Below are 26971 nucleotides of genomic sequence, written 5' to 3'. Positions count from 1 at the left end.
GCCTGACTTCTCTGATCTCCCGTGTGTCCGGCTATGAAATGGAACTGGGTCTATCACCACCTCTTAGGGTGACCCTGAGTGTCCCGTGGGAATAGTCGCGTTCTGTGCTGAGCGGCCCCCAGCAGAGCTGACTAAGAAAGCTGGCTAGCTTGAGGTCCTCGGCCATCACCATGAACAGAGCCAGCCAAGCTGAGGCGCCCTGGCCCACGGCTGTGGGCTGAGTGACATCTGAGCTCTCCTTGGCGTCGTGTGATGGAGGGAAGATGGGTCCGGAAACCAACACTCAAACCCCACGCCACCACTCTGGCCACACGTCCGGAGGCCAGTCATTCACCCTTCTGGAGCTCAGCTCCAGGACCTAAAAAATAATTGAATGACTAAGGGTCTTAAAAATTCTTATTATTTAACCCAACCACTCCACTTCTCAAAACATAGCCCAGGGAAGCAAATCACAGGTGCACACGGAGGGCTGTGTACAATGACGTCCATCAGCACATACTTGAAATAGTGAATAACTGGGAATAATCTACATAGCGAACGTGGAAGATTAATTACATGATGGTGCATCCAAGTGACGTAATACTGTTCAACCATTGAAACACATGCTGTCAAAGACTATTTAAAGACAGGGGGGCGGGGGGTGCTCATGCTCGGGTCCTGAGGGAAGGGGGTCCACAGAGAAACAGGAATGGCCAGCCCTGTGTTTGGGAGAGAGCTGCCCCTCCGGCCCTCCCGAAGCCTAACAGTTCAGCTCCTCCCCACGTGTCCCTGGTGCCTTTTGAGCTACGGCCTCAGTGCCAAAGCCCAGAGGGAGGGAATCTGAATGTCATTTGATGAATAACTTTGTGCTGGGGTGGGGAATGCAAAAATGAAGACGACATGATCCTATCAGAATGAGTCATAGTCTGCCGGAGAGAATAAACAGATATTCAACCAACATCCACGGTGAAGCCCCCAGAGAGAGACACTACGACGTGGACACAGAAAGAGGAGCTTAGATAAAGGCTACTCACACCGCACTGAGGGAGCGTGGACAGGAGTTTTCAGAGGGTGCAGGACAGACACCTCTTCTGTTTATTCCTCATTCCCTCTGCTGATTTGTTCTGACTCGAATTAATTGAAATGAGGGAATAACTATTCAGAACGAATGTTCTCAGTCACTTGATTTGCAAGTTCTTTTGTTCGAGACTATTGACTTCACCTTCCCCAAAATACTTCCTCAAAGCTAAGAGAACAGAATTATTTTTTGTTTCGCTCGTTCACTTCAGGAAAGAAGAGCAATAATACCCTTGATGTTGCAATGATAAAATGGTGAGGAATAATCTATTCTTTATCATTCCTCTGTTTTACATTCCGTTGTTGAAAAATACTATTTCCGTGCCTGCTTTGATAATATTCTACATGACAACATCCAAGAGCCACCTGTCAGTGTCCAGTTGAAATATTTTTATTAAAACAGTCAACAGTCTGGCCGGTGTGGCTCAGTGGTTGAGCATTGACCCCTGCACCAAGAGGTCACTGGTTCGATTCCTGGTCAGGGCACATGCCCAGGTTGTGGGCCAGATCCCCAGTAGGGGGACATGCAGGAGGCGGCCAATCGATGTTCTCTCTCATCGGTGTTTCTCTCTCTCTCTCTCTCTCTCTCTCCCCCTTCCTTTCTAAAAATCATTTAAAAATTTTTTTAAAAAAACAGTAAACAATTAGAAAATAATTTTCATAAAAAACAGGTAAAGTGTAAAGAACTACGCTTCAATGAACACCTGGGTCCCACACCTACGTTAAGGAAAAACATAAACGCCAGGTGCCCCAGGCCCCAGGACTGGCTGCCTTTTCCACTTCCTCTTGACAGCACCGGTCCCCTGAACTCTGTGTTTATCACTCCCTTGTTCTCCTTCACGTTTTCCCTCATATGTTTGTGTCCTTAACCACCATGCTGAACATTTCTGAACTTTATATTAATTTAATTCTACTGAAATTTGCTCTTTTAAAAACTTAAATGTTACATTTTCCTACATGTATGTCATTGTGTATGTCTGACATTAATTCACCGAAGTGTAGTGTCCCATTGCGTCAACAGATACACATTTATTTCCTGCTGTTGTTTTTATTCAGGAATAAATATGAATTTCCAGGGAAAATAAGAAAAGACATGGGGGACTGTTGGTGACATATTAAGAGGAAAGAATGGGTTACAAAACAAGTGGGTCACCATTAACCTTAGGGCACCTGGGAGGAATTTAAGAAAGATGCTGCCTCCCCTCTGACCCCATCTCCAGCCCCAACTCCCTGCCCTTGAGCAGGGTACGACCTGCAGGCTTGCACCAGCAGCCCTAGGGCTAGAATGGTCCCGGGTAAAGCTCATGTCACCCCCTGCCCCGCCTCATCCCCTCCACAGGCTCCCTGCTCCCTCAGACGTCTCTCCCACAGCCTGGAAGGTTCTGGGTGGTCTGGCCCCGTGTATCTTACTGATTCATCTTCTCCTATCCGCACACTCTCTCCTCTCCAGCCACACCGTCCTCCCTGCTGTTCTCTGAATCTGTCAGACACATTCCCACCTCAGGGCCTTTGCACTGGCAGATCCATTCCCACCTAGGGCCTTTGCACTGGCAGATCTATTCCCACCTCAGGGCCTTTGCACTGGCAGATCCATTCCCACCCCAGGGCCTTTGCACTGGCAGATCCATTCCCACCTCAGGGCCTTTGCACTGGCAGATCCATTCCCACCTCAGGGCCTTTGCACTGGCAGATCCCTCTGCCAAGAGTGCTCTCCCCAGGCATCTACATGACTCCCCACTTCTCCTCTGTCCGGTGGGGGGGGTGACTTCCAGGACAACTTGGGTATGGTTCCTCCCCGCCCCCACCCCCGCGGAGCCCTGGGAGAGGTGGTGGCACTCCAGACATCTGACCAAGATTCTCACACCCTTAAACAAAAATCAGCCAATCCCCACGCAGGAGAGCTGCCAATTTCTAGATTTAGTCTTATGCCTCCTCTGTGATCTGTGACCCAGAGAAAAGCCAGGGGCCTGCTCTCTACTGTGACATTGGCCATGGCTCTGTGAGGGACACCACGGTAAATTAGGAACTGTTTCACTACCTGCAGCTCACCCCGACCAAGGAAAGGGCCAGATGTCTTATTAAATGGATGCCGAAGAGGGGACGCTGGAAAGGCAGCATGCCTGTTGGGAGCCAGGACAGACTCGTGGAGCCTTAACCTGGGGAAGGAATGAGCAGGAATGGCAAACGTATGTCGGCCCTGACCAACCGGCCGTGGATAAGTAATGCACCGTGTTCAGAAGGCTTCAGTGCCGGCGTCCAGGCCTAGGTGCCGGGAGCAGTGAGGGATGCCTGCCATGGGCACGAGGGCAGGGGCCTCACACATACCTGACCCACGTCTGTGGGCTGGAGGGACAGGTAAGCGCTCCTTGGGCATGGCTCTTGGACTCATTTTATCTCCACGGCTCACCTGCCAAATAAGTGTCCCCTCAAAATTCCCAGTGTGCCCCCACCAGTCCTACGCAAAAGAACAATCAGGTTAGTAAAAGCACCACAAATCTGCCGTGTGTGTGTGTGTGTGTGTGTTTTAAGTAAATCTTCCACAAACGTCAGCATTTGAATGTTGCTAACAAATTACATGCATCTTCCCCCCACTGTGGATCCCACGGAACGAGGCACGTGGGGCCCCAGCTCCGTGATGCCCTCCTGCCTGGCAGAGACGCAGCAATGCCCAGTCCCAGCCCGGAGCTCGTTCTCGACAGGCTGACAACCTCACCAGGCAATCAGAGCTGGCACACCAGGTGAGCGACAGGGGACAGAGACCTCCCAGGGGAGCTGGGGACCAGGGGACCCCCGAGCTGAGTGACCAGCCTCTGACCACAGACAGGAAACTGAGACCTGACAGGGGAGCTGGGGACCAGGAGCTGGGGACCAGGCCCCGGGCGCTGCGGGAACTACCGGCTGAAGGCCCACGTCCCCTCCACCTGGATGGGGCGGCCGCACCTCCGCTCACCTCTGCTCGGGGCCTCGCCCTCCTGCTCCATCGCCCGGCAGGCCCGGCCGCCCCGCCTGGAGCCCCGACTGGAGCACAGGCCCCGGGAGCAGCAGGGGGCGCCAGGCCACTGCCCCCCAGGTGAGAGCCGCCCACTGCCGGCTGGTGCCGGGCGCCCAGGGCGCATGCGCGGCTCGGGCCGCCCACAGCCACGCGGAGCTCAGGGCCGCGCCGAGGCCGCTTCTGCACGGACCACTTTCCCACGACCGGGAGAGACAGCTATTTTTGTCTGCTTCGTGTAAACAAATGTAGAAAGTCAAACAAAATGAAAAGACAGTATACTATCTCTCAAACAGAGAAACAAGAAAAATCCCCAGGAAAAAAAGAAAAGAAAAAAAACAAAAACCCTAAGGAAACTGAGATCAGTCATTTGCCTGGTGAAGAATTCAAAGCAAAGGTCAAAAAGATGCTCATCAAACATGGGAGTGGAATAGAGGCATTTAGAGAGACGGTTAACAAAGAGAAAGTATAATAAAGAACCAAGCATCAACAAAATGAATAGACAACATACTTAATAGGGGAAGATATTCACAAAGTATACATCTCATATGGAGTTAACATCCAAAACATATAAGGAACTCATTATATATACACACACACATATATACTCACACACACACACATATATATATATACACACACACATAATATATATACATTATATATTTTATATATATTTATAAATATGTGTGTGTGTGTATATATATGTGTATATATATGTGTATATATATATACATACACATACACACACATTCAATTTAAAAAATGGGCAGAAGACCCAAATAAACATTTCTCCAAAGTAGTCATACAGATGGCCAACAGACATACGAAAAGATGCTCAACATCACTAACTAACCATCAGGCAAATGCAAATTAAAACCACCACGAGACATCACCTCACACCTGTCAGAATGGCTATCACCAATAACTAAACAAATCAACAAACAACAAGGGTTGGCGAGGACAGGGAGAAAAGGGGACCCTCATGCACTGTTGGTGGGGATGTAGACTGGTGCAGCCTCTATGGAAAACAGTATGGAGGTTCCTCAAAAAATGAAACATAGAACTACCTTATGACCCAGCAATTCTACTTCTGGGTATTTATCCAAAGAAATCCAAAACACGAATTCTAAAAGATATACGCACCCCTATATGTTCATTGCAACGTTACTTACAATAGCCAGAATATGGAAGCAACCCAAGTGTCCATCAATGGACGAGTGGATGAAAAGGCTGTGGTGCATATATACAATGGAATATTACTCAGCCATAAAAAATGAAATCTTGCCATTTCAACAACAGGATGGACCTAGAGAGTATTATGCTCAATGAAGTAAGTCAGACAGAGAAAGGCAAACACTGTATGATCTCATTAGGGAAATCTGAAAATAAATAAATAAATAAATAAATAACAACAACAACAGACTCAGAGATAGAGAGGAAAAGCTGATGGATGCCAAAGAGGAAGGAGTGGGGGAGGGGAGTTTTAAGAAGTACACATTCCATTAAAAAACAAATTAGAACAAAATATGAGTACTGTATATTACCCATTCAATAAACATTTTTTAAGTTAAAAAAAGAATTACCAGTAGCTGCATTTCAATCAGCACCTGCCAATCAGCTGAGGAATGTTCCCGCTCTAGCCAGAGGATGACCTTCCAGAATCCCACAGGACCATACATCAGCTCCAAACGCCTGCTGCACAAATGCATAACCACCTCCCCATCACAGTCGATGGGGAACATTTTCGTGGTTCCTGGTCCATGTCTCATGGCCTTTGCTAAAGCCGATAGCTATTTACTAGTAAGTACCTACTGGGCACAGTTAGAACTTTATAGATACCAACACATTTAATCCTCACCGCAACCCTGCGTTATAGATACAACCCATTTTACAGATGAGGAACACTGAGGATCGGGAAGGTCAGGTCACGTGATGGTGAATTTTGTGCCAACTTGTCGAGGCTACAGACCCCACTGATTTCACGGAACCTTAAACACAGGTGTTGCTGTGCAGACATTTCATGGATGTAGTTCACGTCTACAATCAGCTGACTTTTGAGTAAAGGAGATTCTGCAATCATGTGGGTGGGCCTCGCCCAATCAGGTGAAAGGCTCTCAGAGGAGAAGCAGAATTCTGGGAGAAGAAATTCTGCTTCCAGCCGGCAGCATTCATTCCTGCCTGAGTTCCCAACCTACCAGCCTGCCCTCCAGATTTCCGGTCTGCCGGTCCCACTAGCACCGGAGTCCATGGGCGTGGGGGAGGAGAACAGGGCATGACTTTTCTGATTCGACGGGGTGGTGGGAACTTTAGTGCTGCCCATGGTTGAAAAGGCAGAACAACCTTAGACGGTGCAAAGAAGACCTATCTCCCCACGCCAGGCTTCCACTGTCAATTTATTTTTTAAAGCCACTGGGAGAGAAATCATACAGGACAGTGACTTTCAAAGGAAGGCAGATTATGGAACTCCATGCACAGCCTCCTATCCCACCTAACTAGAGACAGCAGGCTCCCTCCCCTTCGATAGCCAAATGCAACAGCCTCAGATGCATCCCAGAGGCCCTCGCTGGAGCACATTCCACGGGCCACCGTGGACGATGTAGACTAACAGACATGTTTCCGTGTACACTTGGCTAGTGACTTAGGTTTGCTCAGCTGCTGAACTTCCTGCCCAGTCTGGCATTCCTGCTGGAACACCCCCCTCCTCCCCTCACTACCCCAACATCGGGAGGGACAGCAGAGCCGGTCCCGGGGTCGTGCCACGTTACAGAATGCCCTGGCCACAAGTGACGCTCGCTGAAGATGGCTGGTTTCAACTTTAACGAGGCCGGACAAGACGTGTGGGGCTCACGTCCACCTCGAGCACGGAAAGATGCTGCCTGCGGCTGCCCGTGAGCACGTCCAGAACGGCTGTGGGAGGCTCCTTCCAGCTTGCACACAAGGGACATTTACTCAGCCCCCTTCTGAGATCATTCCTCTGTCTCTAATGAAGACGAGCCTTTCATTAGCGTCATCTCCGTCCTCCCTGCTGCAACCGGAGCGTGCGTCTTCCTAATGTTTGGTCACTTGCTCCTTCCTTGACGGTCTTCCCTGAGCCCGCGGCTGCAGCTGCGGGCGGCTTCGCGCTCCGTGTTTCGACGTCTGGCGATTCGGTCTTGACGGCCTCGCGCTGCTTCCCGGTGCTCGGCACTGAGATCCCATCGCTTTGCGTCCTGTGTGTTTGCCTGTGTGTCTCTCTGCTCATTTCCTGGCTGGCTGCTCTCTCCCAGCCCTTCCTGCGTCGGCGCCCTGCATCTCGGCAGCGTCTTGTCTTCCCCGCAGCTGGCTCTGTCCGGTGAGCTCAAGGCAGCCGGGATGCGGGGTCAGTGAGGATACAAGAGTTCCTAAAGAGCTCGCTGGCACCGGCAGGGTGACGGGAAGGGACACGGGAGGATGCATCCACCTGAAAAGGCTCTGAGGCCGGAACCCAGGGCTCAGCACTCGGCTCAGCTGCCCTTTTGTGTCCAGAACACAGAGCTGAGCCCTCCGCTGCTTCTGCAAGTGGGTGGGGCTCTACCCCGGCCTCGGGGGCCAGCCTGAAACTCTCCAGGCCTGGCATTCTCGGGGCCGCGATGTCTGAACAGACTTCCACTGAGAGGAGGCTGCTCTGGGCTCCGGTTACTAAGGCTTTCATTCATCTTCCCAAGTGACTAGGAAGGATGATCATAAATAATTCACACTGAGCCACACTTGGAGAAAGAAAGTGCATCCGGGGAGGCGACGGGCAGGACCGTTGTCACGGCTCCCGCGGAGGAGGCCTGACATTGCCAAGTCCAGGCAACTGCTCTCGCCCTCGTGGGTGCAGTGGGCACTGGCCCGAGCGTCCACCTGGAATGCCTCACAAATGTCCACGCAGAATGAGGGCGGCGTTCAAGGAGGGGCCGCTGACAGAGCCGCCAGCACCTCTGGGGAGTCAAGGGCTGGACTGGGGAGAGTCCTCAGCGATGGGGTGGCCCAACCAGGTGGCTCATGGAGGGTCAAGAAGCAGGTGGCTGCCCCAGGCCACGCAGCCATCCCTACTCGGGGCCGAAGGAGAACCCGCCCTTGTCTGATGCACTTTTACCAGCCCTGGCGCGCTGCTGACGCTGGGGTCTGAGCTTAACTTTCTGTAAAATGGGATCAGGGCTGTTATCTTTGCTTGGGGCTTCATACCGGGGTTGAATGGAAATAACTTTTTAAAGTACTGTAAGTTCGCCCTGGCCGGTTTGGCTCAGCGGTTAGAGCATCGGCCTGCGGTCCAGAGAGACCCGGGTTCGGTTCCCGCTAAGGGTGCGTACCTCGGTTGCAGTTTGTCCCCGGCCCTGGTTGGTCGTGCGGTGGCAGCCACTCAATGTGTCCCTTCACGTCGATGTTTCTCTCTCTCTGTCTCTTCCTCTCTCTCCCTCCCACTCTATCTGAACAAAAAATGGAAAAATGTCCTCAGGTGAGGATAAAAAAATAAAATAAAATAAAGTACTGTAAGTTCATTGAAAGGGAGGGATCTCGTGAGTGGACACACACACACACACACACACACACACAAGAAAGCTTTGCCTTTCTCCTCCTCGGATACCGGTGGTCTCTTCCCGAGTACTGACCACGGGCAGTCGCTGCCCCGAGGGTTCCCCGTATGTGATCTCAGTGAATACTCTCAAACTCTACCCGGTAGGCACTGTTCATTCACATTAACAAAGGCAGACAGCTGAGGATCAGAGCATCTAAGTGACTTACCCAAGACACAAAGAACGTGTTAACTCTGGTCTCCAGTGCAGTCTTAGCCCAGGGTCTGTGCCCACAGTCACGGTTCCCGAGGCCCGTCCCCCTTGCTGGTATCTGCCGGCGCCTAAGGATTCAGCTGGTCAGATGACACATTTCCTTTGAGCCCATCACAGCGTCCACGTGGGTTTCTGCGCGGAGGGGAGCCGCATCCCTCCAGGCCTTTGGAGTGGCCCACAGTGGGGGATCCGTAATTGCCAAGCGATGCGGTGGCTGCCACCGCTGCCGACACAAACAGGTTCGCTTGGCTTCTGCCCAGCCTCTCGTACCCGAGGCTTGCTGAACAAAGCCAGGCTGGGAACACGCACAGGGGGAGCCGCGAGGGGCTGGCCGCGGGGCAGGCAGGGCCCGTGTCTTCCTCACACTCATTCAGGTTTTATAAATGCCCCTCCTGCCCCTTTGCCGCGTACCCTCTGGGCGAACGGATTAACTTCTGAATTAACCAAATGAAATGGTATGATACACAAGCGACGTGAGAAGAAGCAAGCGAGAGCGCAAGAAAAATAAGCTTCTGCAGAGGAATCAGAAAGCAAGAGAGATGCGTCCAGTGAAGGAGACAAGAGACGTGCTTAAGAAATATTGTTAGGTGAAAAGCAAACGAATTGCAGATGACCATTTCCATTTGAATACGTGCGTGAGCTACGTACGTGAGCACAGACACTCAGGAACAGATCTGCGGTACACAGATCCGTGTGTGCACGTGTTCACACTCACAGACGTCACGCACACGCGTGAGGCTGATAGCGGTAACCGCCAAATAACAGAATCACCACTGATGTTTTTTCTTTCGATATTTTATAGATGTTCTATGACGGAGACATAAGCTCTCCTGGGGCTGCCGTGTGAGTGGAACCCCAGTGTCAAGAGAGTTCATTCATTCGCAAGGCCCCAGAGAGGATGGCAGCAGCCTCACCCACACCAGGACTGCCCACGAGCCTCCCGGGCCCCCTGGGGAGAACCTGCCCTGAAGGCCTCCTTGGCTGCCCTGGCCCCACCACGGCCCACCCCAGCTCTGCCACAATCACAGGGACGGGAGGCAAAGTCTACCCACTTAGAGGGACATACGCAATAAGGAAGGGTGGGTAAAGCCTGCCAATGTGCAGAAACCCCTGCAGGAAACGGAAATGCCACCCAATCTCAGGTGCTACCATGGCTAAGACCCCGTTGGCACTGGCAGAGGCCAGGCTGGAAGCAATCAGAACCAGGGGCCCAACAGTTCCACAAGGTGAAGAGGGAACTGGAGAACACCCCACAGGCGGACTGTGAAGGGCTTCACCGCAGAGAGCAAGGGACGTCCTACAGGGATGGCAGCAAGCAGCAGGGGCGGGCCCGAGGGGCTGAGCTCTCGGGAGAACCCAAAGCCCCCCTAGGCAGACACCCCAGCTGGGGGGCAAGCCCCGCACCTATGGAAGGACTAGCAGCTCAGAGAGGGGGACTGTGCTCTGGAAGAAAGGGCGGGACCCCAGGTTCTGAGCACACCATCCTCTTTCGTTCTATGCTTGTCAAGGACGAAAAGTGTGTCTTAGTCAGGTCTGCAACCCCCAGCATCCAGACCCGTGACAACACTGGGAGGGGCCCGGGGGACCTGCAGAATGGGAGGTGTCCCCGAATACGGTCCCGCCATTCTGAGAAGTCACGTGCACGAGCTGGGAAGTAAGAGCCGGCGCCTCACCCGCCGGGGGGTCAGGGTCTAGCCTGGGCTCTCAGACACACAGCACAGAGAGGATGAATTGTGCGTCTCCCTCAACCTCCGACTCCCAAAATTCAGACCTGGTGACCCAAAAGTCACAGTCACTTTATACAGGGGACACGCCTCTCGACTCCTGCCTCCTGCAGGTTCCCACCCTCCTCCCTCCACGCAACCTCTCATCCACCCTGACCTCCCACTCGAAAGCCACTGAACCACAGAATGCTGAAACCAGGGGGACCTTGGAAGCCCCTTGAGCAAAGCCTTCCTATGACAGAGGAGAACAGTGGAGCTCGTAAGATACTCAACGACAAACTGGCGTACAGCCAGGGCTAGAACCCAGTTCCTAACCTATCCCATGACACTTCCCAAAATGAAGATCCTAGGCGTCAGAAAACAGACACGCGTGTCGCCTGTCCCGAGGGAAAGCCAAGGGCGGCTGGTAGACCAGCAGGCTCTGCCTCGTGTGCAGCCAGGGAGCAGAGCAGAGCCGCAGGCCCTCCGAGTGTGCCCGGAAATTCACGGTAATGAAAACAAAACAGCAAGGCTCCCGTTTCCGGTCCGCAAACGCGCCCCCCTCGTCCACGGGGGGCCTTTGCCTACACCTCTCCAGTAAGCAAACGGCAGGACGTGCTGCGCACGGGAGAACAGGTGGCTGATGACTGGCAAGGGCCACAGTGCGCAGCAAGCGAGCTGGGTCATTAACACTGCGGGGGGACAGGGGCGGCAGCAGCCCCCACAGACGGTGGTGAAGGCCGGGTGCTCGGGCACCTCACTGAAGGCGTGTGCTGGAGGGGGAGGGAAGGGACCGAAGTGGAAGGACAGTGCGCCCTGGCCCTGCCCTGTCCCTCGGTCCTTCAGCGTCAAGCCTGCAGAAGCCCCGACCTTACATGTGTCACTCATCCTCCCTAAAGCTCACATAGGCAATGGGGGCAAGGCCCAGGCCTGCTTGGCTTGGTGGTTTGGCGCGTCGGGCTTCGGACCAAGGGATTGCGGGTTCGCTCATGGTCACGGGCACATACCTGGGTTGCAGGTTCGCTCCCTGGCCCTGGTCGGGGCGTGTGCAGGAGGCAGCCAGTCAATGTGTCTCTCTCACATCGATGTCTCTCTCTCTCTCTCTCTCCCCCTCCCTCCAACTCTCTCCAAAAAAATAAAATAAAATAAAAATAATGGAAAAAAATATCCTCAGGTGAGGATTAACAAAAGAAGAAACAGGAACGATAATTTGGGTATCTCAAGTTCATGGTGAAAATCAAAGAACACGCAGATAAAGGGTCAAGCCTGACACACAGAGCAGCCAATCAAGGCCCTCCCCTGCCGTGTCCCCTCCCTCCTGTCTCCCTATATCCAAAGGGTCTGCGCTCTGCCGGAGAGGCGGGGAGGCCACAGCGCGGGGTCACCGCCTTGGCTGTCCCCTGGAATCACCTGGGCAGCTTGTGACCCCGCCCACTGAGACTCTGACCTCACTGGTCAGGGGAGCGGCCCGGCCACTGCAGTTGCTGCAAAGTCCAAGGCATAACCACAGCTCTGAGGGGACCAGTGGGTTGCTCACAGCTGGTCTGAAGGGAGCAAAAGTCATCATTATCCCCCTCAGCACATTCACTGAGTGACGACCGCGTGGCCAGGGACTAAGCGCATTGCTTTGTATACATAAGTCCGTTTAATTCTCATAAGACCCTGCCCCGTAGGATCATCCTTCGCACGTGTCAGCCGAGGACATGGAGGCCCAGAACGGTTCCCGCGCCACGAAAGTGCCCACGGTTCCCAAGCCACAGAACCGGGATTCGGCCCCAGGCCGGCCCAAGCACCAGCTGTCCTGAGCACCAGCAGTGCGGCTAGGGAGCAAGTCCTAGGGGTGGGGAAGCAAGAAGAAGCCCCTCGATGCACCCGATCCCATGCAAGGCAGTGGGCAAAGGGAGAGACATGAGGGAGAGAAGGCCGGATAAGCGTGGTGTGACCTCAGGGGAAGGCAGCTGGGTCCTCGTGTCCTCCTGTCCTCCTGTCCACGCGACACCGTGGGGCGAGAAGAGGGATGGGAGGAGCTGTCAGCTGGAGGAGAACGTCACCATCTCTATCTTACAGGCACTAGCAGAACCTCTCCCAGGTCACATGCCCCCATCACCATGGGAACAAAACTGGGTGTGCTGGTGGTCAGGTGGGGAGCTCCAGGTCCCAGCCCCTTGGTACAAAGCCCAAGGTGGCCAGAGGACGTCCACCTATCCCCCGCCTTAGGCAGCCTGCGGACACTCCCAGAGCTGGGTGGACGCGCCTCATCACCCAGCCCTGCCCACCTGTGCAAGTGCCCGGGCAGGAAGGGCCACTGGTATAGAGGCCAGTCACGGGGGCGGCCCTGCCCTGGTGGCCAAGGCAGGCCGCTTGGGGGAGTGAAGACCGAGCTGAGGACCTGGGAACCGTCAGCTGTGGGTGGGGAGCCTTTGAGGCAGCCCGGGCAAAGGCACTGGGGTCTTAGGGAGCACCGAACCTCGGACAAGCAGAGGAGGGGACCCGTGGCAGGAGTAGAAGTCCCTGCAAGGTGAGACTGGGGTACACAGGGACAGACCAGCCGGGCCTGGGCTGCCATGCCAGGGGTAGCAGGCGTCAGCAGGGAGTCGCCTGGAGTGTTTGGATATGGAGCTGGACACGAGCAGAATTTCCACTGCAAAGCGGTGACCGACAGGTAACGGTGAAGTGCCGAAAATTCCAGGGCCAGAGGGATGGGGGAAGCCTGGGGAGAAGCCCTGGGGAGAATGGGGGGCTGGGCGTGGGCAGAGACAGAGGGACGGCTTCGGGAGCTACTTCGAAGGTGCCCTGGACAGGACGGGGCTGTGCCGGGCAGGGCGAGGGGCGGACAGGTGAAGCAGAGGAAGGGACCCAGGACGAATGACTGGGACCTCCGGCTCACAGGACCTTCACTGAGACCCAGATGCCGGGCAGGGGTCACCCCTGAGCACGGTGTGGGGCGCACAGGGCCACCTTGAACCTGAGCCAACCCTCCCAAGGCCGCGGCTACAAGTCACGACCTCGGGTGGACTCTGGAAACGGCTTCCGCAGGGTGCGCTGTGCGGTCTCTGGGAGCTGTGTACGCGGAGACACGGGGCAGGAGAGCAGACAGGAGTACGGGCGTGGGCTAAAGGGCCAGGGCCAGGGTCACAAAGGCCCCGTTAACCTGAAGAGTGTCCGCCAGAGGCTGGGTAAGCAGCTTATCTACTGATAAGGAGAAGTAGGCAGCTGGGCAGGAGGCTCCCAGGGGGTGGAGGGAAGTGAAGGACCCTCTGCCAAGGGCTTTCTGCAGCTTCCTGGGATGGGGACCCTCGGTGTGGCTCCCAGCAGCCCTGGAGTCCCTTCTGTCCTGACTTGGACACGCCCAATCGTGGCTAGTGTCACCCAGCTCTGGAGACAGACAGACAGACCCGATGACCCGACTAGGGTTCTCGAATCCCAGCTTGCTCATCCGTAAAAAAACGGGATGATGACATCGCCCTCGGAGGGCTACTGCTCCTTAGAATGATGGTGATAATCAGAATCAGCTACTGTTTGGCGGAGCCGTTCCAATGCTCCAGGTCCTGGGTTCTAGGTCACGGTTTCTGTTTGACGTACATGACCTCGGATAATCCCGTAAGTCAAGCCTTCACGGTTTTAGGCAATGACCCCATATCTCAAGGCAAACGCGGCTCTTTCTACACCAAACCGCTGGGGGATGGAGGAAGGAGAGGGGGTTACCATCTCTGTGAGTGAAAGGAAGTTCCTCCTCCTCCCTCTGGAAGCCCAGGGCCTGGAGCAGGTGGCAGGAGCACCTGGTGGCTGAGTGGCAGCTGATGACAGACGGCCACGGCACAGCCCACTGCAGCAGCTGCCCAGCTCGTCCCGTGATGAACGCGCAGCAGTCAGGGCGGTGGCGCGCCGAGGGGCTGGGGCCCGGGGTCTGCAGCCGCCGGCTTGCTTGCAACTGCTCTCAGCGCGTGGTTTTCCTTCCCAAATCGCGTTTCCCGATCAACAGTCGTCTTGGTCTCTCTGCTCGGCTGCCTGTGGTTTCGAGGGCCACTCTGCATAGCTGAACCCTCTGCAGAGTTAGTACTTTTAGTATTTTATTATTCATCAAAATCCTCTGCAGAGTCCACGGGAGAATGGGCTGCCCAGACACGGCAGCCACGTGGAAGTTTCTCATTAGCCGAAGCCCACGGTCTTTCCTCCCGTGGGAACGTGCAAGCCCCCAGGGGCACAGGAGAGGCGGAGACAGAAAGAACAGGCTGGTGGTGCTGAGGACACATCTGCAGCTTGGCTTTGCCCAGGCGACAACCCAGCTGGACAAGGAACACCGTGGGAAGTCCCGCCCCTCCCGGTCTTCCGTCCTGGGGCCACGACACAGTAGGACGTTTGGATCAAGGAGGAAATGTGGGACCAGGACTGTTGATGGATAACAAAATACAAAAGTGGGCGGATTTTTTAAGAGTGAAAATCGGCGTGGGTTTGATTTTATTTTTGGTTTGAAAAACCCCTTTTGCTACCTCGTCTTCTGAGATATTTTTCTTTTCTTTCTTTTCTTTATTGATTTTAGAGAGAGGAAGAAAGGAGAGAGAGATAGACACATCGATGAGAGAGAACGTAGACTGGCTGCCTCCTGCATGCCCCCCACTGGGGATCGGGCCCACAACCTGGGCACGTGCCCTGACCGGGAATCGAACCGGCGACCTCTTGGTGCAGGGTCGACGCTCAGCCACTGAGCCACTCCAGCCGGGCTGATATACTTTTCTTAGGTGTGGAACAACCACGAGGAACAGCGTCTGTCCAAATGCCTGGTTACACCCACAAGGCCTGTGCCTATCACCTGTCACACGTAGCGGGGGACAAAGGCGGAGAACTCCTAAATGGAGCCATCGAAGGGCTGTTAACCCTGTGGGACACACCGGGTGCGATGACATGGATTAGTAGGAACTGTGTTTGAGTGAATCAGGGTGACGATGGCTCTGGCCATGGAGCCGAGCATACTAGCCGACCATCCGGCCCTGCTGGACGGGGGGCAGGGGCCTACCAGAGACAGCCAGCTAGCAGGCAGCCGCCGAGGAAAACACTCGGTAGCGGATGACACGCAAGGATCTCCCTTCAAAGATGAGAGTCGGTGCCAGAGAACATCGGGTGCATGAGAACCCCAAGCGAGAGAGGAACAGGCATCTGGCCTGAACGCAACCACAGTGTGGCGACTTCGGGGACGGTTCATGGCACACCCGCAAAGCCCCCACAGAGACAGGGCAGCGGAGGCGGCCAGGAACACACACACTGCCTTGCAGACTTCTCAAAGGGCCAGACCCCCTTCCAGGACTCGGTCGGCAAGGAGGGGAGGCTACTCCTGCAGCCAGAGACCCGAAGTCCAGTCCAGAGAGGAGAGCACAGGCTCCAGGCTTCGGGGCATCTGTGGCCTTGGCTGGACTGGCCGCACACCTGCCCTACCTCACTTAGACCCGAACGGATGCTGGAAGTGTTTCTTGGGTGGGAGGCGCTGCCAGGGGGCCCGAGAAGGGGGAAAGGGCTTTCTCTAGAACACAAGGCCCTGAGCATAACAACACAGGAAATGGATCCAGAAACCCCTCGCAGGGGTGTGCTCAGAGCCACCTCCCACCAGGAGCCTCAAGTGCAGGGTCTCTGCAGGGGCCACGGGTAGCTTCTCCTTACCTCAGTTCAGGGCAAGACAGAGACAACAAAGTCAAGAAAGAAAACCAGCAAGAAGGGAGAATGAACGTATCACAGAAAGTCAGGAAACTCGAGTTCTTCACCAGGTTCACCGCTTCCTTGCACGGCCCTTGCCTTCTAAGCCCCCCCGGGCGAGAGCAGCTTTCGTATTACTGGCACCGACTGTGCCCTCCGTCACCCAGAGTCCAGGTCCCCGTCAGCGGTCTGAGAAGTCTCCACCCGCGTCCACACCCATCCCCTGCTCTGTGCTCCTAGCTACAGACACGCAGACATTCCCCTCCGTCCAGTTGGAGCAGCCAACCATGGACGTCCACCGTCCCTCCCCGCCCTGCCGCCCTCCAGCTGGAGAAGCCCTTGTCGGCCCCATGTCCCAAGGTTAGGAGACCGGGCAGAGACGACTTCTCCCCAAGCTGAGTGCTTCCCTTTAACCTAGCAGTTACGCCAGAGGGATAACAAGACATTCACGCGGGCACCAGCCCCTGAGATCTTTTGGCAGGAGCCAATCCCTCCAAATCAAGACGCTGGCACGATTCTGCAATCCACGCAGAGGACGGTTACCATCTGTTTATGGAAAAAATGGTAATAAGCCCCCGGCATAATGAAATAGGCAACCGCTTTACGGTAAGGACCTCTTAACTGGTGCTCACTCCCAGCGGGGCAGCCCTGGCGTGCTCATCACCACCCTGGCACATCTCCCGACATGAGGACGAGAAGCAAGCAGTAGCAGATGAAACACTTTGGGTACTTTAACCGGAAGCCCACACAGTACTTCCTGCCTCCCTTCCCTCCCTGCCCTCTGGCTTCCACTGCCTTGCCATGCGGTCTCACATTTCTGGAAAGGGAAGGGAAGGCCAGCATCTAGCTGTGCGCCCTGGGTCTCAGTTTCCTGATCTGTGCAATGGGGACATCAGCCTAGTAAGTCTAAGGCCTGTCAGCTCTAATAAACCGTAAGAGGAAGCGGAGAGGTATGAAGTAAACTCGCCCAGTGTTTCTGATCTGGAAGGATTTAAAGATACTTACTAGGTAGTTGCAACAAAAGAGTCCAGATGATACATGCTCTTTCCACAGGCTGCAACCCCCCCACACACATCGGCTTGTTTTTCCATTAAGTAACAATGTTACTCACCTTATATGAAAACCACAGGGCATGTTGGACTATTTAGAGACAGCTGGTTTGTCCAGGCCACACCATGGCATCTGGCCTCTAACTCTATCCTCGTTAAAGCGTCTGACTTCAGAACAGGATATTTCTCTTCCACCTATGGGGACATGTCCTCCTGGCCCAACCAGGGCCAAGGAAGCCGCCCAGCCTGGAAAAGGGGTGCAGAGACTGGGAGAGGCTCCAAGGACAGCTGACGGGGAGGCGCCACCCTGGGTGCTGCCTAATCTACCCGACATGGGGACACGCTGTTCCAGACACCGGCTGACAGTTAATAGGAAAAATCTGCTCCCTCCGTGCTGCCAAGCGAGGCACGGGTAGGGTCTCAACTGGTGGCGCAACTCCTCAGGGGACAGCAATAATGCCCCACTCTGCCCTGGGGTCGAGGCCCTGAAGTTTTCTCAGGTGGACGGAGGAAGGCTCCTCCCACGGTAGAAAACCCTGCCCAAACAGCAGCGCCTGACCCAGAGCCGGGAGCCCACGGGTTATGCCAACACCGAAGGCTCAGAGCTCGCCCGGCGGCCATTCATCTAAACCTGTGAAGCCCTGACTGGCGGATAAAACATCTGCACTCAAGGTGCCTGCAGCGGTCTGTCCGGGCCTAAGTCACCTGGCATCAGGCCAAACTCATCCCCTCTTTACACTGTGCTGGCACAGGGATTTCTCTTGGTCAAAATATTTCATCTGATTCCAGGGAACCGGGCTTGCTCTGTGGTCCATTCAGCTCGGTCAGGCGCAGAGCACAGAGGCCCCGGCTTCTGGGAGGCCAGGCGGCGCCCCAGGTTTTCTGCCTTCCTGTGCTTCTGTGGGTGTCTCTTGCTATAGATCAGTGTTGTGAACGTTTAGGGGAGTCACCAAACCTTTTGAGAATATGCGAAAAGCTACGAACTAGCTCCATTCCAACTCCCAGCTCCACCCCACCACGTACGACGAACATGCACGTATTTGCCTGTGAGTTCAAGAGGCCACCGTCCCTGTGAGTCTCATCCACGCACTCGCCTTCAGTCCCAGAGCCCCAGGGTCAAGACCCTCACCACAGACACCAACTCATGGGCAGAAGCATAGAGATTCATCTTTCTGCGTCCCCTAATCTCACTGGAAGACCCCAACCTGAACCCCAGCTCAGCAACCTGATGACCTGAACCTTTCATCAGCCCACTCTACCCATCTCTGACCTAACATCAGCCAGCCTAGCTGGAAGTATACCTTGAAATTCAAGTTTCCGAAATTCAAGGGAGCTGGCACCCAGCCTCCTTCAAGCCGTTTGGTCAGATTGTCCCTGGGACCTGGCAGACGGGTGCTCATTCACCACGTTAACCCCTTTCATGCCATTCCCCCTACCCAAGGCTTGGTGTACAGCCACATCGTACCCCCAACCCCCGCCATGATAGGGGTGAGTACGGCGTGTCTTAGAAGTTAGCCAGCAGATTTAGCAATCATGTTGCTCTTGGCATCATTCTGGAGCTGTGAGGAGCTATGTGCTGAGATGCTGTTGCACGAGCTGAGATACTGTTGCACGCGCTGAGATGCTGTTGCACGGGCTGAGATAGTGTTGCACGCGCTGAGATGCTGTTGCATGCGCTGAGATACTGTTGCATGGGCTAAGATACTGCTGCACGCGCTGAGATGCTGTTGCACGGGCTGAGATACTGTTGCACACTCTGAGATGCTATTGCACGGGCTGAGATACTGTTGCACGGGCTGAGATACTGTTGCACGTGCTGAGATGCTGTTGCACGTGCTGAGATACTGTGCATGGGCTGAGATACTGTTGCACAGGCCACTTGGCCACTTTTCAGTGCCCGAGTCCACCTACACCTAGTTCTGCTACACCTCCTCACAGCCCCATGCATGGGTGAAGCAAAAAACCAGGGTACTCAAACAGAGTCCCTCTCTCACCAATAATGAAAAGAAACTAAATTCCTCTTCCTTTGCCTTCAAATCCAACTTCCTTCCCAAGTTATCCTCATGGCATCCGCCCAGCTAAGCAATGTTCCCAGCAATCACAGCACAGCGCGACGGCCCTGTTTGTCCCCACAGACCCAGCCCAGTGGTCAGGCCATCATTACCGAGGTGCAGCCTGGGGATGACCACGTCAGCTGAATAACAGAAGCCTCTCAGAGAGCCCAGCGAGGTGAAAACAGCATTTCGTCGTCAAAAAGAGCCACACCTCCCCCCGAGACCCTTGCCAATGGAAGTCCCCCCTTACCCTTCATTCCAAATTTGGACCGTCGACCGTACTTGTTGATCATGATAAAGAGAACCACCAAGAGGACACAGGCGAAAGCAGCCAGCCCCACGGCTATGGACACCTAGGAAAAGCCAAGAGAGAGAGTCCAGTTACCACGTCCCACAAAGTAGCACGTGTACCCACTGAGAACAGTCCTCTGCCACCCAGAAAGGCCTTGCAGGGGTGGGGGACATCCGGCCCGTGGGCCACACGAGGCCTGCAGAATCAACACCAGCTCACATCACACGCCTCACCGAATTAGCCTGAGCGAATGCAGCAGGCTAATGTGTAAGCTGATGATTTTGGATGGCCCACAGATGATGTTATAAATATCCAAATGGCCCTGGGCAGAAAGAAAAAGGTTCCCCGCCCCTGCTAGAGGAAGTCATTTATGAGGACCTAAGACCATCAAGTGAACAAGTGACCCAACCTGATTTGAGAAGGTCCCATGGTTCCGGGTCCTGGGCCCTCTCAGCCTAGCAGATGCTAACGGGAAGCAAATTCTGTATATGCACATTGGAATTCTTTACAGAACATTCTCACCCAGGAAATTCTAGGAGACCTAGACTCTAAAAAAGACCCCTTTCCTCTCCGCCCCCTCCCACCCCCCCCGGAATCTCAGGCTCTGACAGTGGGGGCGGGGCTTGAACACCCACCCAGGGAGCTGGTCTGGGTAACTCCGACTTTGTAATTTGAATGAGGTCCAGCCAGGTTCCTAGCAGAGTGGGGATTTTCCAACAATTCTCTTCCGAGCCCCAGGGCTTGGAGCAGATCCTCAAAGGCTTTCCTCAAACAATGAATTATTCTCCTCAAACAAGGAAGAGCTCAGCCCCGGAGAGGAGGCCCATTCATCACGCGTCTTTCTGCCACACATACCAGGGTTCGGACGAGGCAGTATTTGGGAGAGTCGGCCACTCAGATGAAGTCAGAAAATGGCCACCTCTTAACCCAGAAGTAACTCACCCCAAAAGTGTCTTCCTCTGGTTTGTGGGTCACAGTGATAGGAGGCGTGGGGCTCACGTCATCCACTGAAGAGCAAACAGAAAGGAGGAGGGGTTAGCTTCCCAGCCGGGACAGACTCCGGGCCATCCCCACCCGACTCCCCGAGTTCACACTGGAGAGCACCCCCTCGAAGCCAGCCTCACTGCCTCACCTCCCCGGAGAGCAGGGGACCCGCCTGGCTTCCTGGCTGGTGCTGACTGCTCAGGGCCAGGCCCCAAGAGGAACCCCTTTCTCAGAGGAAAATGTCACCTGTGCAATACCGACCATGAGCTGTCGCACACAAAGGTACAACAACAAAAACAAGAGGTCTGGGCCCTGGCCGGTTTGGCTCAGCAGTTAGAGCATCGGCCTGAAGACCAGAGAATCCCGGGTTCGGTTCGCAATAAGGACACATACTTCGGTTGCAGTTTGTCCCCAGCTCCAGTTGAGGTCATGTGGGTGGCAGCCACTTGATGTGTCTCTCTCACATAGATGTTTCTCTCTCTCTCTTTTGCTCCCTCTCTCCCTCCTGCTCTATCGGAAGATAAATGCAAAAATGTCCTCGGGTGAGGATAAAAAAAAAAAGAGGTTTGGGATCCCAGCCAGGGTCTGGATTCTCACGTTTCATTGGTGACGGCAGCTGTCACTGACTGCTCTCTGACGTAGGCTCTCCCTCCCGCCCCTGGTTCCCCTGTGCCCTTCATCTCCCCTCCCCCCTCAGTGAGACCCAGGGACCCAGACACACCCACGACCCATGCCCCGAATGCAGATTTCAAAACACAGTGGCAGCTCAGGGTAGGCAGCCAGTGCATCCGACCAGCGAGCCCCCCTTCCCCAGCCAGGCTGGGTGGAAACCCACGTAACCGTTTGTCCTTCCATCTAGAGTCACCTCCTAGGCAAGAGGCGGCCCCGACTCAGAATCCTCTGGAAGGACACTCTGCAATATGGCAAGTCCTCTAAGACTGGGGACAGATAAAGAACCTCCGACGTTCATGTCGGTGCCGAGCAGCGCGAGTGTCCACAACGGGCCACTGTCTCAGGACACGCGGGGCAGAAATGGCGGCGGCGGCTGCTGTTCGCCTCCCGTGGGGGAAAGGGACAGTGGCCAGGGTTTCCCCACAGCCCGTGAGCAGAGCACCAGCTCCTTCAGGGACTGTCTAGTCCCAGCCCCGGACCACGTGGAAACTGAGCCTCGGCAATCCCGGACACATCCAGGAGACCTCGCGGATCACAGTTCTGTATGAGGCGAGTCCTGGCCACGGTCCGGGGCCCTCGGAGCCCCGGGGAAACACTAACAGCTTTAGAGGTTCCAGAAGAACAACCAAGATGGACAACAGGGTTTCTCATGCCCCCCGACACCACCCCTTTACATCCAGACAGGGAGACCCACAACGTGGTCAGGCCTTAAAAAAACTCCCCGGGGGAAACTGAGGCACGGAGCAGCTGCCCAGGAGGTGTGGGCTTGGAAGGGCCCGAGGAGTATTTCTACCCCACAGTCCCCTTTCACAGTTCACACTGATGCTCCCGGCCCGGGGCCTGGGGATATGGTGGACTAGGCAAGACCAGTATCTGGATTCAATAGTTACCAGAAGTATCAGAATAAATCAGCTTCAAAGCAAAAGGTAGAGCAGACTTACTAGAGACAAAGTTGTCCGTGCTCTCTGCAAAAAAAGACAAAGAGATAATTAACAAATGTAATAATAAGCAGAATAGGCCCTGGCCGGTTTGGCTCAGCGGTTAGAGCGTCGGCCCGCAGGACCAGAGAGGTCCGGGTTCGGCTCCCGCTAAGGGCACGTACTTCAGTTGTGGTTCGTCCCCGGCCCCGGTTGGGGTTGTGTGGGTGGCAACCAGTCAATGTTTCTCTCTCTCTCTTCCTCCCTCCCACCCTCCCACTCTATCTGAAGATAAATGCAAAAAAAAAAGTAGAATAGGTCCACTATATTCTTGATAGCTACCGACTTTCCCCACTCACGGTGATCCCAGGTTACCCCAGCAAATGGAAACTAAAATCCTTGGCCCATCGCCCCTCCCCCACACTCCATGATCTCTTTAGGAGGTAGTCCCCCCAAAAGCAGAAGAAATGAGAGACAAAGTTCCCGATTTCAAGAGAAGTGGCCTGGCCCACCAGGGGTCTAAAACCGAACCAGGAGATGGGGAATAAAATCCGAGCTACAATGTCTCACTGAAAGTTTCCTTCCTTCCCAGTGCTGGGGACCCGGGGGTACATTACAGCCAGGGGGAAATGCTGTAGGTGGGCTTCCCTGGAGCTTCTGGAAGATGCCAGCCATGAGCTCAAGACAAAATTCCTCAAGGTGACAGGTAGAGTTTATTCAGGTAGGAGGCGGACACGGTCTCGGGAATCCCTCTCCAGTCAGCCCCGCCCCCAGGTGGCGCTGTGTTCAAGGCTGTTTCGCCTCAAGCAATGGTTCACTTAATGATGAAAACTTAGCATCGCCCGACATCAGCTGTGGACCTGGGGCTGTGCAAAATGCTTTCTGTCATATGTGCTTTCAGTCCTAACAACCGTCCTGGGAGGTGGGTGGCAGTATCCCCATCGAACCGGTCAGGAAACAGGCTGGTAGACATTAAGCAACTAATGGAATCTCACTCATCGGAGAACTGGACTCAGATCTCAGTCTGAGCTCTTCACCAGGCGCTCGGTCAGAGGGTCTCGGACTTCAGCGTGAAACAGGATCACCCAGGGGGTGCTCGCTCCCAGTCCCCAAGAAAGGAAATGCGGACTCTTGGGGGCCGTGCATCACTTCGGGGCTGGGGCAGGGAGAGGTCAAGGTGCGCCTGGGACATTCTGTGATGCCAGGGCGTGGGACAGTGTGCAAATACGAACGGGAGCAGAGGGAAGGAACACAGGCACCAACATGCAGGGCTTCCCCATCGCCGACGCCAGGACGATTTCAGCAACGAAATAACAATGACAGTCACGGGTTGTTACAAACTGAACTATATACCTGCCCAAAACGCATAGGAGGAAGTGTTAACCCCCCATAGATTCTAATACGACCATGTGGAGATGGGATCTTTAAGGTGGTCATCAAGTTAAAATCAGGTCATCAAGGGGGGCAATAATCCAATAGGACCTTTAAAAAGTGGAGAGTAACAACACATAGTCCTGCCGGTGTGGCTCCATGGTTGAGCATCGACCCATGCACCAAGAGGTCGCTGGTTCGATTCCCGGTCAGGACCCATGCCCAGGTTGTGGGCTCGATCCCCAGTAGGGGGCATGCAGGAGGTGGCCAATCGATGTTCTCTCTTATCAATGTTTCTATCTCTCTCCCTCTCACTTCCTCTCTCGCTAAAAATCAATAAAGGGAAAAAAATTTTTTAAAAAAGACAGACACACAGAGGGACAACCATGTGAGGACACAGGGAGAAGATGACGTCCGCAGCCAAGGACAGAGGCCTCAGAGAAACCCACCTGCCGACACCCTGACCTTAGGTGTCCAGCCTCCAGACACCGAGAAAACAGATTTCTGTTGTGCGCACCGCCCAGGCTCTGGTGCCTGGTTACGACAGCCCTGGCCAACTAGTGCACAGATTATAAACCACAGGACAAATTAATGCCCACGAGTCCATCCCAAGACCAATAAATAATTGAATAAATAAATGAGGAAGAAGAGACAACTCTTCCTTACAGGAGAGCTTCAACCAGTCAGTGCAGTAGGAAGGGCGGGAACAGAAAAATCGCCACTTGACAAATAACCGCGGGAGTAACTGTTTCAGGCAAGAACCATCAGTGAATGCTGAAATTAATGTGTGAAAGAATAGAAACAAGAAGTGTCCCGAACAGTGTCCTTACTCCTGACAATGCCATGGAGATCCCTGGCTGACACCGTCCTGACCGAGTGATGAAGTTAGCACCACCAGTAATAGTGGACAGACAGACGGAAAGGGTATGGCACCACATCCTCGGTCTCTTCTGGTCTTGCCAGGTATGCAGAACTGACATTTAGTTATGAGAAAACATCAGGCGGACCCGAATTGTGAGACAGGTTAGAAAGTGATCCGGGAGCATTCCTCAAAAGGGCACAGATGGGAAAAGACAAAGAAAGACTGAGGAGCTGCCCAGATTTAAGGGTTGTAAGGTGACAGGGTAAGTAAGCACACTGCACTATCGCAGGCTGGATCCTGGGGAAGCAAGAGCCGCATGGGACCACTGATAAGATTTAACTGGAGGGTGTGGAGAAAAGGGGACTCTAGTACACTGCTGGTGGGAATGCAGACTGGTGCAGCCACTGTGGAAAACACTATGGTGTTACCTGAAAAAATTAAAAACTGAACTGCCATTTGACCCAGTAATCCCACTCCTAGGAATATACACTAAGAAGCCCGAAACACCCGTCAGAAAGAATATATGTACCCCCATGTTCATAGCAGCACTATTTACAATAGCTAAGATCTGGAAACAGCCCAAGTGTCCATCAGTAGACAAATGGATAAAAAAGCTGTGGTACATGTACACAATGGAGTACTATGCAGCTGTAAGAAAGAAAGATTCCTTATCCTTTGAGAGGACATGGAGGGACCTGGAAAGTATTATCCTAAGTGAAACAAGCCAAGCAGAAAAAGACAAATACCACATGATCTCACTTATTTGTGGAATATAATGAACGTAACAGTCTGAGGAATAGGGTAGACCCAGAGACGTGGAAGTAGGGTACAGACTGACAACCCTCAGAAGAGGGGGTGGTGGAGGGAGGGAACTTATATGCATGTACCCATAACCAATGGACACGGACAACAAAGCCAGGGATGGGGTGGGGGGGTGGGGAGGAGGGTGTCAATGGGGGCAAAGAGGAGAAACATCTGTAACAAAAACAAAATTTTAAAAAAAAAAATTTTTTTTAAGATTTAACTGGGGTCTGCAGATCCAATCACAGTGCCAGGTCACTGTCAGTGCCGTGGTTTGGACCGTGGTTATGTAAGATGGCAATATTTGGGGAAGCAAGGTGAAGGGTATGAGAATTTCTTTATACTATTTTGTAATGTTAGGGGTGGGGGGGTAAATCTCAAACTATTTCAAAAAGAAAAGTTAAAGATCTTTTTTTAAAAAAATTAAATAATTTACTGGTCCTCCCCAAGATTTTCTGGTTCAAGGGGTCAGGGTGGGTCTTGAGAACCTGCATGTCTGACCAGTTTGCAGCTGCTGCTTCCTTTGAGAACCACTGTGCTGCACTCCACCTTGGAGGACGAGAACTCGTTCGTCTATCCGTCCGTCCATCCATCCATCCGTCCGTCCATCCATCCCCTCCCTCCACTGTGGCTCCCATGCCCCAGGCCCTCTGTCCCTGTGACCACACCTCTGCAGAGTAGGCACCAGCAAACATCCTCTCTCCCTGTGCACAGAACACGCTGCGTCTGTGAAGGGCTCCTTGACAGCAAGGCCTCGCGCAGTAAATGCACCGTCCACTGGGTGCCTGTTCGTGGTCGTCTTGCACCGTCCACTGGGTGCCTGTCCGTGGTCGTCTTGCACCGTCCACTGGGTGCCTGTCCGTGGTCGTCTTGCACCGTCCACTGGGTGCCTGTCCGTGGTCGTCTTGCACCGTCCACTGGGTGCCTGTCCGTGGTCGTCTTGCACCGTCCGCTGGGTGCCTGTTCGTGGTCGTCTTGCACCGTCCGCTGGGTGCCTGTTCGTGGTCGTCTTGCACCGTCCGCTGGGTGCCTGTTCGTGGTCGTCTTGCACCGTCCGCTGGGTCCCTGTTCATGGTCGTCTTGCACCGTCCACTGGGTGCCTGTTCGTGGTCGTTCTGCACCGTCCACTGGGTGCCTGTTCGTGGTCATTTTGCACCGTCCACTGGGTGCCTGTTCGTGGTCGTTTTGCACCGTTTACAGGGTGCCTGTCTGTAGGTGTTCTGTGGGGTCTGGAGGGAGGGCCACAGATCTTTGTCCCAATGCCTGAGTGTGCCCTGCACGGCACCACCCTCTTCTGAACCACAGGTGACAAAGGCCTGATTTGGGGGGAGGAAAAGGGCGTCTAGCCTTCCTGGCTTCGGGGCCTGAGAGGAGGAGCTGCCAAAGCAGGACGCCCGCTGATCTGCACGGAGGCGCCCACGGACCAGAGTGTCCCCTTGTCAGCGGCCTGAGTGATCCACTCCTTTCCTGGAGCCTGGGAACATTCACACACCCGGAAGCACAAGAGCCTTGGACTGGGGAGACCTCCAGGCTCCCCTCTCACCTGGGTGGGGGGGGGCTCAGACTTCTGCCCTGGAAGAGGATGGGTCCCAGGGATCACCCTCAGCTCTGACCCCGCAGCAGGCTGAAGGGACAGGACCCATGTCCAAGGCACCATCTGAATACAAATGGGGTCACATGTCTCTTCTGGTCCCAAAAATTCAGGAAAGCCAGGGGCTCCAGAGAGTCGAGGAGAGAGGCAGA

At 54.3% G+C, this 26971-nt stretch overlaps 1 protein-coding gene across 1 annotated transcript in view; it reads right to left on the bottom strand.

The window, feature by feature from the left end:
* Positions 1 to 26971, bottom strand: part of NTRK3 (neurotrophic receptor tyrosine kinase 3) — a 315656-nt gene that overhangs the window by 186868 nt on the left and 101817 nt on the right. The window contains exons 10-12 of the mRNA XM_036278049.1: positions 22219 to 22242; positions 20564 to 20628; positions 19580 to 19682 (exon numbers count right to left, since the gene is read on the bottom strand). Of these exons, the coding sequence (XP_036133942.1) occupies positions 19580 to 19682; positions 20564 to 20628; positions 22219 to 22242 (192 nt within the window). The remainder of the gene's footprint in view (positions 1 to 19579; positions 19683 to 20563; positions 20629 to 22218; positions 22243 to 26971) is intronic.

This window comes from Molossus molossus, unplaced genomic scaffold (genome assembly GCF_014108415.1).
Source record: "Molossus molossus isolate mMolMol1 unplaced genomic scaffold, mMolMol1.p scaffold_m16_p_24, whole genome shotgun sequence".
NCBI lineage: Eukaryota > Metazoa > Chordata > Mammalia > Chiroptera > Molossidae > Molossus > Molossus molossus.
The sequence above is the reverse complement of the archived record's forward strand: the minus strand, read 5'-3'. Positions and strand labels throughout refer to the sequence as shown.